Source organism: Sciurus carolinensis, chromosome 12 (genome assembly GCF_902686445.1).
Source record: "Sciurus carolinensis chromosome 12, mSciCar1.2, whole genome shotgun sequence".
Classification (NCBI taxonomy): Eukaryota; Metazoa; Chordata; class Mammalia; order Rodentia; family Sciuridae; genus Sciurus; species Sciurus carolinensis.
Genome location: NC_062224.1, coordinates 31,246,587 through 31,262,430, shown reverse-complemented (window position 1 = coordinate 31,262,430; position 15,844 = coordinate 31,246,587). Strand labels below are relative to the sequence as shown.

The 15,844-nt window shown below is 41.9% G+C and overlaps 1 protein-coding gene and 2 pseudogenes across 3 annotated transcripts in view; 1 reads left to right on the top strand and 2 right to left on the bottom strand.

Moving 5' to 3' along the window:
* LOC124962348 (soluble calcium-activated nucleotidase 1-like) overlaps window positions 1-15,844 on the bottom strand; it is a 914,602-nt pseudogene that overhangs the window by 219,634 nt on the left and 679,124 nt on the right.
* LOC124961180 (tubulin beta-4B chain-like) lies at window positions 172-7,996 on the top strand (annotated as a pseudogene).
* Window positions 13,659-15,844, bottom strand: part of LOC124962355 (eyes absent homolog 1-like) — a 51,024-nt gene continuing 48,838 nt past the window's right edge. For all 3 annotated transcript variants that reach the window (XM_047521659.1, XM_047521658.1, XM_047521660.1), the window contains one exon: window positions 13,659-13,945. In XM_047521659.1, the coding sequence (XP_047377615.1) occupies window positions 13,923-13,945 (23 nt within the window). In that variant the 3' untranslated portion in view covers window positions 13,659-13,922. The remainder of the gene's footprint in view (window positions 13,946-15,844) is intronic.

Sequence of the window (15,844 nt, the reverse complement as noted above, 5' to 3'; positions counted from 1 at the left end):
CGAAGCAACTAGGTTCACTGCTTCCGCTGGCTGATGGGGGATCCGAGGAAGCTGCAGGCCTCTATAGCTGTCCCCTCCCGCCGTTCCTGATGCCTTCAAGCAAGGCAGCAGACCTCAGCAGCTCCCTATCGTTTTCTTTTTTCCCCTCACTGGAAGAACTAATTTTGCCGCATGCCAAAATGTAACATGTTTGCTCCGTCAGAGAGCTAGGCTAAGGATTTATATAGCTCTTGGATCACTGCCATTGGTCCAAACTTATGCTAATTAAGGTTTGAAAGAAGAACCAATGATATCGGTCCAAATTTATGCTAATTAGTGCGTGGAAACGTACTAATGCTATTGGTCAGGTTTTTTTTGAATATTTGTAGTAGAGTCATTCATACCAGTTAATCAACATATGAATGAATGGACTGTGTTGTAGCTTAGACGGAAAGCCCTTGCCTGGAATTCATTAAGCCTTGGGTTCGATTTCCTGTTCAAAAAAAAAAAAAAAAAAGAGAGACAAAAAAGAAAAGAGAACTCCACCAAAAAACAATAAGAAAAGGAGAACATGTGAATAAGCAAATTTTATCAACACATAAAGTCTTATTCAAGACGCACTGTGCATCTGCTCTTTCGCACTTCAGTTCGATTTACTTCCCATGCAGCCACCGCCACGGGGGAGATCATGCACCTGCAGACTGGGGAGTGTGGCAACAAGATAGGTGTCAAATTCTGGGAGGTGATCAGAGACAAGGATGGCATCAATCCTACCAGTATGTACCACGCTGACAGTGATCTGCAGTTGGAGTGCATCCAGCTGTACTGCAAGGCCACCGATGGCAATTGCATACCCCGCCCTATGCTTGTGGACCTGGAACCCGCCACCATGGACTCAGTCTGCTCATGTCTCTTTGGGCAGATCTTCAGGTCACATAACTTTGTTTTTGGTCGGAGTAGTGTTGAGAACAGCTGGGCCAAGGGGCACTACCCTAAAAGGCGTGGAGCTTGTGGACTCTGTGCTGGATGTTGTGAGGAAGGAGGCAGAGAGATAGGACTGACTGCGAGATTTCCAACTGACCCACTTCCTGGATGGGGGGAACTGGGTCTGGGATGGGTACGCTCATCAGCAAAATCCGTGAATAGTACCTGCACAGGATCAAGAACGTGTTCAGTGTTGTGCCCGCCCCCCAAAGTGTTGAACACAGTGGTTGAACCCTACAATGCCACCCTCTCATACCATGCTTGCTATCTATCCTCTTTCCTCAGCCTCTGGGTAGCAGGGATTACAGGTGTACCCACTTTCTAGTAGACACTTAAAAGGAGAAGGAATATGCAAAAATCACATAATATCATACTAAAGAGGACATATGACAGGGTTTGCCTGTATGAGGAATGCATTGTGTCTCAACACTGGACTTTTGTATTTAACATGTCCTACCTTTCCTTGAGTCATAGCACAAGGTTTGTACATTTAGCTTAGTAATTCGTGGGTGCTCATGATTTCCCCATCTTTTACAACATAATTTGGTTAACTCTGAACTACATCCCTGTCATTTTAGTGATTGACAGCTAGGGCATCTATTGCAAAGACTAAACCCTAGAGTGTAGAAACCATACTTGCATGTAGTATGCTGAGCCCTGCCTGCTGTGAATAATCCACTTTCATTCCTGACAGCTACTGGAGGATGGTTTGATTAATCATTAGATGCTTGAACTCTGGTGTCACTCCCTATGGTGCATGGTAGCACCCCTTTTCATGAGTTAATTCTTAACATTTCTTTGCTGATGTTTCTTATAGTTACATGTGTTTATTTATATGGTTTAGTGATGAACTCATTTTACCTGTTTCTTCAAAAATCAAATTAGAGGGATAAATCCCCTCCTTCTCCCAAATTTGCAAACTGTGTCCATTTCCAGTACACAGATGAAGTAGGGTGCAGAGAAGATGAGAGAACAGTCTCTGGCACTGTGGGGGCCTGGGGTCAAGGACTTGCTCCACCAAGGCAATCTTCCTGAAGTGACTGAAGTTTGTAGATCTTAGTCTTTGTTCTCCTTGTTCAGTGGTGATAATAATGTATATTTTCTGGCATGACGTGGGGGCTCAATGACAGCATTCTGATGAACACTTCAGCACCACCTGTCTAGCAGAGCAAGCACTATCTGGCTTCTGTTTGCTGACTTTACAGTATATCATGAAGGAATAAACAACTTTGTTCATTGAATCCTGAGAAGTGACAAATATCAAGTAAGCAGGAAATTTTTCCAGCATGTCCCTTGCTTTGGATGGAGGCATGATTTAATGTAAAAAAAAAAAAAAAAAAAAAAAAAAGTGATGCTTTTTCTATGGTTTTCTCCCATGTAAATCTTGGAAGATGAATAACTTCAGAACTGAAAGGTCACCTGCATCTGGTATAGCACTAAGGAGTTCTGACACTTCTTTGGGAATAGCACAGGTCACTGGAGTGTGCAGCCAGATGTCCCTGAGTGGATGGTGTGGATCAAGTTCTAGTGTCTATTTTCATGTTCAGTTGATATAATATTATACAAATTCCAGGTTTTAATCTATGAATAAATAAGTCATGGTTTGGAAATTAATATTATAATAGTGTTTAACCAACAAACAACATGATTTTGTTGAATGTTTCTTGGGAAGTTAACAGATAGATGTCACTTCTCAGGATTCAATGAACAAAGTTGTTAATCCCTCTATGATATACTGTAAAGCAAGCAAACAGAAACTTCAGAGAGTGCTTGCTTTGCTATACAGGTGGTGCTGATTTTTCTCCTAAGTATTTTTTTTTCTTCAGCATCATTTGTTGGACATTGGCACATATGTTGGAGGCAGGAGAGGGAGAAATGAGGGGCACAAGATAGTAGAGAAGAGTCATGCAGAGGGAGAGAGACAGTAGGTAAGGGCTAGGCACCATTTTTGTCTAAAGGACAGGTAATCCTCCCTCAGTTCCCTCTTCTGTAACTCTTTTTTCTTTTTGGTCTCTTGCTGGTAGCAGTCTTCCCAGTCCTGAATGTTGTGAATCTTTATGTTCCATCCTGAGTCCTTTATTCTTCTCCAGCAAACTCTCTGCAGGTGTTCTTATCACACCTTGATTTAATTACCACACAGGTGTTCAAAGTGATCACACAGTGGTGATCCTTAACCTAGACACCTACTTTGAGGGGAGACAGTGTGTATCCTAGCCCTCAGGTGACAAGTTCCTCAGTGCAGCATAAAGTAACATCACCTGAAGCTTCTTTGGCAACTGTGCTCCTGACAATTTATCTGGTTGCACAGCTAGGAACCTGGAGTTATCCTGGAAACCTCCTTTTGTCTTAACCCTGTGTCCATCCCATCAGTGCCTCCAAGTGCAGCTCCAGCCTGTCCTCCACCACCACCACCATGCACACCATCATTGACTGTTACCCAGACTACCCAGTCTCCCAACTTGTCCTGCCACCCTCTCTCTACACTTTGCACATGGAATCCCACCTTTACACACATGAACACATGTGCATCCACACATGGGTTGCCTAAAGCCATTCAGTGGCTTCTCATTATTCTTGAATCCCATATCCTCAGAGGAGCTGCAGGGCCTTCTGTCTGTGTGCCTTGCCCTCTCTTGCCTTTTTCCACGTGTTTCAGACCCTATGATTTCTTCCTTCCAATGAGTTCACTTTTTGCTGCCTTGTCTGTTCTCTTACCTTTCCCTAGAATGTTCACTGTTTAATACTCAAACAGCCTCTTCCCTGCTTATACTCAAATGTCAATTCCTTGGCAAGGATTTTCCCACCACTTCCTGCCCATTCTTAGAGCATTTAAAGGAATTTTTATAGCTCTCACTACAATTCATAATCTTCTTGTCAAGGTGATTTGATATTTGCCTTTCCTGTGAGACTCGCACCTTCATGGAGGCAGAAACCATGATTATTTTTGACTTTAATTTTTTTAGTGCAGCTTTACATTCCCAGCAGAAATGGAGATGGAAGTAGGGATTCCCCCATGCCCTGCAGGGCTCCATCATCCACAGAGGTGCCTTTGTTACACTGATGAACCCGCACAGAGGCATCATTAGCACCTGGTGTCCAAGGCAGGCATCCACAGCAGGGACTCAAAAGCACAGTTACGCTGTGAGTCCTAACAGGGTGTCCCCCTTCACATTACCCCAGATGACTGCTGGATCACAAATTACAAATACTTCCCAACTTTTGATTTCTTTTATCCTTTTCTATCTCAGGCTTCTTTGAGTTTCCTTCTCTTCTGCTTTCAGGTGCCCCAGAACAAACCAGGTGTCTAGGAGTCAGCTAGATTCTCTTTTCCCTCACTCATGGCTTCTAACCCCCCTTTTTCTAAATATATATTTTTAGTTGTAGGTGGATGCAATACCTTTATTTTATTTTTATGTGGTGCTGAGGATTGGACCAAGGCCTCATGCATGCTATGCCAAGGGCTCTACCACTGAGCCCCAGCCCCAGCCCCTTCTAGTCTACTTTTAATCCCCACTTCTTTTCTGTTTACAGTCCCCTTTTAATTTTATTTTTAAAATTTTTATAGACTACATTTTGATTCACTGTACACAAATGGGGTACAACTTTTCATTTCTATGGTTGTACACAATGTAGATTCACACCATTCATGTAATCATACATATACATAGGGTAATGATGTCTGTCTCATTCTACCATCTTTCATACCTCCTCTCCCTCCCCCCTCTCATTTTCCTCTATATAATCTAAAGTTCCTTCACTTCACTTACCCCCAAGCCTCCCAACCCCATTATATATCATGATCCACTTATTGGGGAAAACATTCGGCCTTTGGTTTTTTGGGATTGGTTTATTCACTTAGCATGATATTCTCCAATTCCATCCATTTATCTGCAAAATGCCATTATATTATTTTTCTTTATGGCTGAAAAATATTCCATTGTGTATATATACCACAGTTTCTTTACCCATACAGTTCCCTTTTAAATGAAACAACCTTTATTTAGAAAACATATTTGGATATCTATTGCTCTATCCATCTCTCCATGGATCCATCCATGCAGATGTATAACCAGATGAATAACAGACCTCCACATACTTGAATTTCTTGATGGTAGGTAGGTACATATACAGGTAGACAGATGGAATATGGTATATGTATTAAGTGTCAGAGGTTGTTCATTGAGCATTGCTTATAATAGCTGAAGACTGAAGATTGCCTAGAAGACAGTGGAAAGAAAATAGGTTAAAAACATTTTGACAGTTCCAACTTATGGAATACTTCAGGGAGATTAAGAAACAGGTTTATGTGAAACAATAGTGAATGGAAAGTTGTATTATAAAGTCAAAAGAGAAAATTATAAATACCTCTGTATACACCCATTTGTGTAGAAGGCAGAAACTTCATTAATGGCACACGTGCACACACATATGTACACTTTTCTTTAGTGTGCACAGACACCCAGCAGGTGTACAAAAACTGGCAGCAGTTGGTGTCCCTGGGGAAGGGAAAGGCACTAGACAGAAGGTGCTGGGGAGAGACTTTCCTGTTATTCCTTTGTGTACCAATTCAATTTTCAGTGTCTTAACCCTTATTGAAAAGTAAAAACTTGAAAATAAAAAAAAATTTCATTTAGCTTTAAAACAACCAACTTCTACTGTGTTTTGAGGGTTGATCACTATCCCCTTCACAGCCATTAGGCTTGATGTCTCAAGAAGGTACATGCTGCTCATCTCTGCTTTGGTTTTGGAGAACTTTGTTGGTGCTGGGATATCATGTGGGTGTATCTGATGAACACACTGAGGAAAAGGTGAATAAAATGAAGCTCCCCAAGAAGTAAGTTGACTGTCAGGTTGTATCTACTCTCCAGGGTTCAGTCTTTGTGGCCTGTGCAGATTCATGGAGACCCAGGTGCTTGCTTGTACTTGAGCATCCAGTGCAGATTCAAAAATTCAAATGAGCTGAATCACATGGGCTATTGGGCTATTTCATGTCTGTGGTGGGACAGTAAGCTCTTAGGTTGCCAAGTGGAGAATCACACCTCAGTCTGTGTTTGGGAGTGTTTTATAAAAACAAACTTATTCCAAGTGCTTGTGTGTGTGAACACATATTCATATTTATGACTTTATGTGACTTTGTGTTTCTTGTCAAAATTCTTTATAATTTTATTTACTTTTATAAAGAAAACATGCTTGAGGCATAATTATGAAGTCAAGTTTTGTTATCCGCACTTGAAGATAAGAAAGCTGAGTGTACATAAGCTATCAGAGTGGTTCTGCCTGCAGGACTCTGACTTGTATGTGTGGCAATCTTGAGCCTTGTAAACCTCAGTGTTCTCACTACTAACAGTCCTTGAAGTTAACTGCTACATAGGGAATTGTTAGGTACTAAATGAGCAGGTATGTGATGAAAGGTAGCTGTTTTGTAATGCTGATTGCTGTTGGCCATGGGGAAACCCATGTTCTGGTTCTCAAGAGTCTACATTATAATGCCAATTTACAAGAAGCCTCTTGGCTGCCTCCACCTGCCTGAATAGCTTTTTTTCTTTTTTTGTCCTTACTGAACACATAATAGATAATTGCTAACTTATTTCAGTTGAAAAGCTGTGTTCACTGTAGACAATTTGAAAACACAGAAGACAAAAAATAAATTATAAATAACTTCTAACATCTACTACCCTGCCCTCCTCCATCAATAATTACCCTGTTGAAACACTTCCATTCTTAAACAGCAAAGGGATGAAGAAGCGAGGTCTAAGTTTAGCTGAAATTATTGCAGTCAAGGACCATTCCAACTGTGTTCTTGCCTATGTCATGCATGTCACACTTTATGGTGGCTAGCACAATGGTGCCTTGATAAGGGTTCTGAAAGTACACCATGGCTGTTGTTACTCAGAGCAGACAACCTAGTTGAGAGCCAGGTAGGTTCCAAAACAGAAAGGAATTAATATAACCCCCTCAAAGGTGAGTTTGAGACTCAAATCACACACTTGATAAGTAGAGTACTCTAAGGAGTTCAATAGAGCCCATCTAGTGGGTCAGCACAAAAACTTCAACCAAGATGCTGCACTGCAACCTCTCAAGGAGCAACTAAAGTTCAAACAAAATAGTACCACAGCTGAAGATCACATCCTTCACCCCCAAGAGCTGTCTGACAAATGTCTACTGTCAACAGTTAAATGAGGGGGAAGAAAAGAGGAGTGTTAGCTACAATGTTTCCTCAGAACATAAAAATAACATTGGACCAGCACAGAAGGTGTTCAGAGTATCTTTCTACTTCTTTAACATGATCATTATGTACACTGCCAGCACATCTCCTACCCTTCAGGGGAAAAGCAAGGAAAGGTAAGCAAGGCAAGGGGCATTTTTATGAACACTATGTCTGTCTAAGCTGGATCGATATAAGAATTAAAATTCTCAAGGGCTGAAGCTGTCTGAGCTTCACTGGGAGCTAAGCAAATTTAAAAGCCTTAATGATTTACTCTGGGGCTGCAATCAGCAAAAACTGAACTGAATTCAGTAGTGGTGTCAAGGACACTACTAGTAGAGAGAAAATATTTATTTTTTCAAGAAGAATTATCCATAAACAAGCATTAGCCCACTATCTAAAAAACAGGAGCAGGTCTTCATATCTGCAGGGTTAGCACAGAAATTGGCACAAAGTAGGAACTTTGTAAATACCAGTTAATGAAGGATTTTGTCTTGATTGAAATATTACATCTATATTAAAAATTTCATAAAACTCATTCAAAGGAAAATCCTAAGTTATCCTGAAGCTTGGTAAAGAAAGAGACAGATGTTAGATCATTTCTCTACTTCATCTTCAGTGATAAAAAGAGCAAGCCAGCCTGCCTGCTTAGGGCCCCACCCGACCCCAACAAGAATCTCCCAGGACCACTGCTTAACGGGCCCAGAGGCCTGAAAAAAAATGACTAGCCTCTTCTTCTACAGTGCAATTAAGCACTCTGCTTTCTTCTCTTTCTTCTTCCATAAAGGGGATAAGGTGGCCAACAACCTTCTTCATGACCTGAAATGACTTTATTACATGCGAAAAAAGTAGAGATGATTATCTAACAATGACAACCACCAGCCATCACAAACCACATGACTTCTAATGACCACCTGTGAAATCCAAGCACAAACTAAGAACTCACTCTTTAACCTCAGACTAGCTACACTAGACTCTACTTTTGACAGTGAACAGGATGAGAAACAAGCTCCTGGGGGAAAAGCCAGTAAAGGAGGAAAAGCAGAAGGAAAATAAGGCTAGAAACCAAACACTGAATTCTTGAATTGTTGCCTATTAGTTTTTCTGGCTAAAGGTCCTCTATTGCTTCTCTGAATTCCACCTATCTTTCAAGTTTAATGTTTCCCCACCATGTGCTCATTCCCAGCCTTCTTGTCTACATGCTCAACTCACTTAAAATTAAGCCTTGTACAAGACAAGGCCTTTCAGTCCTTCATCACCGGAAGGCCCCTAACCTAGGTGCTTAGCAAGTGTTTGTTAACTTGTGGGGACTAGCAGCTGCTGCAACTCAAAATAAAGAGTGCTGTTTCTACTTAAAACCTATCGTTTAGTGTACTAGTATTTTGAACTGTAATATTTTTTCAAAGTGTCGTTCTTTAAAATGAATACTTGTGGTCAAATCAAATTTTAATACGAACTTTACATTTATCTTGAATCTTACTTTACTTCTGAGGGTAAAAGGCAGTTCAGAAAATCAGAACAAAGATTATGAAGCTAGCAATTTCCAAATAATTTCTAGCTTTTGTGCCACTCTAAAGATGTGTTTCCCAGACAACTCCAAACACATCTGGACAAGGATTGACCCAAGTCAAAACTCGAACAAAGTACCCCAACTCACTATTCACTAGGGCAAGAAACAGATTTGACTGTGAAAATGTCTCATTTTTTGCCAGAGGTAGAAACATTTTTCCAGCTCCAAAAAGATCACCATCAACTTTCATGCCATTCATCAGGGTCCTTCAATTATATTCAGAGGTCGTAGATATTTTTTCCTGGTTTAACCTGTTTTCCTTAGTATCCTCAATAATATATTTTTCAATGCAATTCAAAATAAAAAAAGTGTGGGGGGTAACAGAAAAAAATATTGGCTTAAGTCCAAACAGCCAACAGAAAATAAATCATAGACATTCTTAAGAGTGCAAGTCCTGAAATCAGACTGTGAGTTCAGATCCTAGCTTCCAGCATCAACTCAGGCCACTTATTAACTCTGGTTTCCTAAGTAGAGTGACACAGTATCTTGCTTATATGTTACTTTGAGAATTATTTAATTAGATAACCCATGTTAAATGCTTAGCTGGCTTTCCTGATACAAAATAATACTTATGAAATTGTGCTGTTAATGAGAAGGTGGACCAGTAAGTAGATATCAAATTCAAAATAAGTTTGTATTCTTGTATTTAACATATTAAACATTAATAACATCTCTGCCAAATCAGCCACTACTTGACTGGAAGAGGAATAAGGGTGAGTGGGTCCTTAGGTGGTGTTCAAAAAGAGGAAGCCTCACCAATCTAGCTTTGAACAAGCTCTCCTCCAGGGTCCTCTACTCAAGGATCCTTGAATGTGGCTCACTAGTTCTACAAACTGAAATATGTGAATCTCAAGAGGTCCAAGAGTTGGATTTTACAGCAAAAAAAAAACCCTGAAATTCTCCAGACTCACAACTAGGAAAACGGAAGCCAAGAGATTATTTATCTTACTAAAATCCCAATCATCCAGAGAAGAAGAACAAGTATTGACTTGTTGGACTGAAAGTAACCTGATCAGGGAAGGGTTCTCAACCTCATTACTATTGACACTGGGCTGGAATATTTTTGTGTGTGGGGGGGCTGTGTTATATACTGTAGGATACTGAGCAGCATCTCTGGTCACTGGATTCCAGTAACATCTCCCACCCCTAGTTTGACAACCAAACATATCTGTAGACAGTGCCAAATGTGCTATCACAAGATGCAGGGGCAGGAGAACCACCCCAGGTTGAGAATCAGTGGCCAGCAGTCCATGGCCTCTCTTCCTCCAGCTGCTCTTACCATCAATCTTACAATGGCATCAGATAGCAGTGACAAGCTACCAGCTGGCCAGTGCAGTTTTCCATACTCGCCTTCCCAAGGGCACACTCAAGCTGTTCTTCAGTGGGGCTTTTCCTCCACTCATCAGTCTGAATGACTTTCTTTCCTCCTTTGCCATGAGTCTGAGAAATTTGGACCAAGAAATGGATACAAGAGGTCACTTATTGAGCCATTTGGCAAAAAATAATAAATCGTGTCTTACTCTTTTACATGTCCAGCTCCCAGTAATGTCTGGCATGAATTAAGACATATGTCATTGACCTGACATATGTTTACTCAGGCCCACAGTGCCATGTCTGGTGAGATGCACAAGCAGCCCTTCCTCCTCTATCCAGTTTCCCTTTGGCAAGCTTCCCTAACCACCTATCTTTGGGGCCTATGCTGGATACAGGCATGCCAGTCCAAGGAAACAAAGGTGCTCTACATCTTGCTTTGTGGTATTAAAAAATAATAGTTGAGCTGGGTGCATTGGGGAGCATGCCTATAATTCCAGTGATTCAGGAGTCTGAGGCAGAAGGATCACAAATTAATAGCCAGTCTCAGCAACTTAATGATGCTGTTAGCAACTCAGTGAGACCCTGTGTCAAAAAATAAAAAGGGCTGGGGATGTGGGTCAGTGGTAAAGTGCCCCTGAGTTCAATCACCAGTATCAAAAAGTAAAACAAAATAAGTAATAATAATAGTTGAGCAAAACCAGCAAAAAAAGAAAAATAACAGAAATGCTTCCTTATTGCCTTTCAATCCAGACATCCCCAGGCCAGTCACCTCTAACACATTTGGCCTTGACCTGAAAGTTTTGTTTGCAACAGTGATCACAAACATAAAGACTCAAAGTTTGTGAATGCCCCCTCTGTGGAACTGTTTTCTTTCTGAGAAAGAATGGGAGTTGAAAAATGAATGAACAACCCCAGGCAGAGTCATTCCAACTATCCTTAGTGGCACCTTAGTGACTGGGAAGACTGGAACTATCACTGATCAAGACAACTTTGGATTAATTCACTCTCTCTCTTGAAGTACAGGGTAGGTTTCATTTGGATGTTTCTCTCAGATGTTCTATATCACTCATAATTCAACTGTGGTTAACCAATGGATTTAGGGTTTCATCTGCTGTTCTGCATTTCAAATTTCAGTAGAATTCATAGTCAATAAGACTTGACTGACCTCTTGGGCAGAGCATTCCATCCTGACCACAGGTTAATTTCATGAACTGTCAAAGACCATAGGATAGGTTAGGTGGTCTAGAATCAGTGAAAACTATCTGCAGTCTCCACCTCTATACTCTTCAAATCATCCTGATCCAGGGTCTGAAACCCAACAGGTCCTCCCCTCAAACTTTTGCTATAAATAACCAAGTAGCTAATGGGAGACCATGAAATGACCCCAGAGTTGCATTCCTAATTGAAGTAGGTGGAAGGGACTTGAGGGGAGAGAATTAACATTGGTTAGGCAACTTCTCTGTCTGTGGTGCTCTGCAGGTATTGCTGTGTTTTAGTAGCAACCAGTTTTGCTACTCACTTTATGCAAGTGAAATTGTGGAGGTTCTTGGGAAATAACTGGCTCAAGTATCAGTTAGGCAAAAGGGCAGAGTGTGGATCCCAATGACAGACTGAATGAAAAGACAGCTTTTCTGCCCATCCCAATCCACTCCCACTTGAAGCCAGTTTAAAAGATGAGTCAAATGGACTATTGGAGAGCACTTTGACCCTGTGCCTGATACACTGCCCTATGTACCTTAGCACTGAAATTGTCTGAGTTTTTTAAAGGGCCTTAGTCAGGGGGTACCAGAATCTTTTCAGAGAAGTTTGAGAGGAGGAGAGAAAAAAGAAGCCTAGAAGAAGGCCCTAAGGCAGGAGCCCTGGAAGTTCCCCATTTGGCTGCAGGAAACCCTAACCCATCAAGTCAGGCAAATAGGCAGAGGAGGTGGTGGCGACAAAGGTTCTGGCCTCACCAGAGTAAGAAGAAATAGGAGGACTCCTGGATCACATTGTGGAAGTGACAGAAGTAGCCAGGCAGGTGAGGTTGAGCCTGGAGTCTTCTGGCACCTCCATCATGCTGCCCCGCGCGTCGTCACACAGCATCTCAACCTCAGGTGGGTAGAAGAGGTCCCCCTGGCCCGCGTTGTACTGCCAGGAAAGGCAGTTTTAGAGGCAGGGCTCCTCGGGGTGCAGCGCCAGCACCTCGGTGTACATGATGGTCCCGGACAGCTTCACACGGCAGCCCTCGTTCAGGGACCTACATCCAATCCGAGGGTAGTTGGCAGGTGCTGGCGGGCAGGCGCGGGTCTGCTGGCCAGGTAGAGAGCGGAGAGCAGAAGTGGGTGCAGTACGTTGGCTGGCGGGCGCACTAGCCCGGGTGCCTGCCCGACCATCTGGAAGCACGGGGGCGACGGGGAGCCGCGGAGGCAACGGTGGGGCTGCCTGGCCTTCGGCTGCTCCGGGGAGCTCCATAGCAGCTATCCCAGCCGCCTGGCTTGCTGTGCCCATCAGCACACGCCAAGCTTTAAAAGGGTCCGGGTCTGGCTGGGGGCGCCAGTCTCCTGACCTGACCTGGGAGGCTGAGGCCAGGTGCTGGGCTAGGAAGGAAAGGACGGGGAGGGGGCGGAGGCCGCGCTGGAGGGTCAGGCAAGAACCCAGAAGGCTCTGGGACCCAGGGACTAGGTTCAGACCCTTGTAACCCTCCTCTGGGGTCTGGTTGTGGGCTAAGTCAGGACGTATCAGGTGTAGAGTCCCAAATGCGGCACCTTAAAAAAAAATTGCTCTGTATTTGCACGATTATTCTGCATAAGTACGTTTCTTTATACAGTTCATTTAGAGTCAAAATATGTAGAAATCAAATCGGATTTTATCATCCAAGAGTTTTTTCAAATGCTGGCCTCACCTCCCCAGAACCCTAATCTTCCTGTTAGTCCTATACCTGCAGTTAGGATGGTTCCATTTGTGAATGGTTGTTGTAGACACGGTTATAAAAAGCAAGCCTTGGTGTAAAAATGCTCTGGAGTAGGGGGTGCTGGAGGGACTCAGAAGAAAAGGGAACAAAAGAAACCAGAGGGAGAGCTTTGAGTGTCCTAAGACCAGGAAAGGGTCAGAAGTCTAGGTACTACTATGGAGCTCTTAAGGGACTCGAGGGACATGTTAGTCACTGGTCAGTGACTCAGTCAACCAAATTCTTAGTCTCACCCATGCTATGATGGACCCAAAAGCACAAGAAAGTAAGAGTGTACTCCTCAAAACAGTATATCCCTGGAAGTTTTGTAGGAAAAAATTAGTCAAGGGGAGTCCAGGGGACAACATTAGCAAAGGTGTATGACTCCCCTGCTGTGACCTGTCATGGTAGACTTTCACACAACAGGCAAATGGTAGCCAAGGATAACACAGAGACTGTTTTTTGTTTGTTTGTTTGTTTGTTTTGTTTTGTTTTTGGAGTGCTAGTGTCTCTGTTACTGAATATGTAAATTATAAAATTTCATAATGTTATTATATCAGTCACCTAGGGCTGCCATAATTAAATACATTTGCACACTGGCTGGCTAAAACAACAGATTTTATTTCTTCCTCTTTTGGAGGCTAAAATTTCAAGATCAATAAGCCAGAACTGGTGTCTGCAAAGTCTCTTTTTCTGTCATGTAGATGGTCATCTTTTTGCAGGTCTTCACAGCAAGGAGAAGTCTTTCTTCTGTTTGCTGGTGCCTCTTCCTCTTCTGATAAGGTCACCAGTCCAGTGGATTAGGGTCCCACCTTCATGAATTCATTTAACTTCAGTTATCTCTCTAAAGGTCTTATTTCCAAACATATTTACTTGGAGTGAGGGTTAGAACTTTAACTTATGAACAGGAAAGCAGGAGACACAACTCATTCCATAGCAGTTTTTTAGCAGGTGTTCTGCAGTTTTGCTAGAGAAAGAAAGGGGATGTAAAATAATTTGTTTTGCTGGAGAGCAGACTTAGAAAAAGCATTGTCAAATCATAATAAATGATTATTTATTGTTTATTCATTGCTTGCTATGGGCCAAGGATAGTTGCAAAGACTTACATATGATATCTTAATTAAGTCTCCAAACAAAATAAATGATACTATTCATTTTGTAGATAAGGAAACATAGGCCTTTCCTGACTCATCAATATGGTTTTATAACTACCCAAATCTCTCCATTCATCAACATATCACCTGTGTGTATTGTCTCTCTTTTCATCAAAATATTAAGTTCCATGAGAATAGATCTTGTGTCTTTATTCTCAGAAACTGGCACTTAATGGCCATAAGAAAATATTTGATGAATGAATACAGGGATAAGTAAATGACTAGTCCTGCCTTGGCTCTACCCTGAGCCTGACTTGGGGGCCATGGTCCCCAGAATCAGAACCCTCCTAGCATCCCAAGACAGACTGGGGTGAGTGGAGAGACAAGAAACACTCAGTCAACTTATGAACCCATCAAACCGACCCAAAACAACTGGGCTAGGCAGGTTCAGATGATGGAGAGGTTGTTGAGAGCTGGAGGTCACATTGTCAGAGAGGTTACATTGTCCTCGACTGGGAGGACTTCCTATAAGAGCAAAGCTCAGTGTCTAGTAAAAGCAACCTATGCTCAGAGCCATGTGCTGGCTGAAGTTCAGGGTTTGTGGATGGGGAACACATGGTTGGAAGGGGACTTTCCAAAGCTGGTTAAGGTTTATTTACTGGAGGTTGAAATGGCAGGACTTGGAAACCAACTGCAGGGGAGGGATATGAGGGAGAGGAAGACCAACTTGTACAGGGCAATGAAGACCAGGTTGAGTTTGGCCTTTTTTCCTGTCACTGGTGGGGTTCTTAGACTGCTTCTAAGGATGACCAGATCAAAGTGTTGTTTTATTTTTTAAATTGGGAAAGACTTGTATTTTTATTTTTTATATTGGATCTTCTGTAATATTTATGTTTTATTTGCTCATTTCAGATATACATGACAGTAGAGTGTACTTTGACATATTATACATACATGGAGTATAACTTATTCTAATCAAGACCCCAGTCTTGCAGTTGTAAATGATGAGGAATTTCATTGGTCATGTATTCACATGTGTACATAGGAAAGTAATAGCCCACTCATTCTACTGTCTTTCCTGTTCCCAACCCCCTCCCTTCCTTTCCTTCCCCTTTGTCTACTCGAATGAACTTCTATTCTTCCCCCAACCCCTTATTGTGTGTCAGCATTCACATATCAGAAAGAACATTTGACTTTTGGTTTTTTGGGATTGACTTATTTCACTTAGCATGATAGTCTTGAGTTCTATCCATTTACCAGCAAATGCCATAATTTTATTCTTCCTTATGGTTGACTAATATTCCATTGTGGATATATACCACATTTTCTTTATCCATTCATCTGTTGAAGGGCACCTAGGTTGGTTCCATACCCTATCTAAAACTGCTATAAACATTGATGTGACCGTGTCACTATACTATGCTGATTTTAAGTCCTTTGGGCTTACACTGAGGTGTGGAATAACTAAGTCAAATGGTGGTCCCATTCTAAGTTTTCTGAGGAATCTCCATACTGCTTTCCACATTAGTTGCACCAATTTGCATTCCCACCAGCAAGGTATGAATGTGCCTCTTTCCCACATCCTCACCAACATTTACTGTTACTTATATTCTTGATAATTGTGGTGCTGACTAGAGTGATATGGAATCTCAATATACTTTGAATTTGCATTTCTCTAATTTCTAGAAATGTTGAACATTTTTTTCATCTATTTGTTGGCCACTTGAAGTGTTATTTGAAAAGTTAATTCTGGCTGCTAGACAGGGTAACTG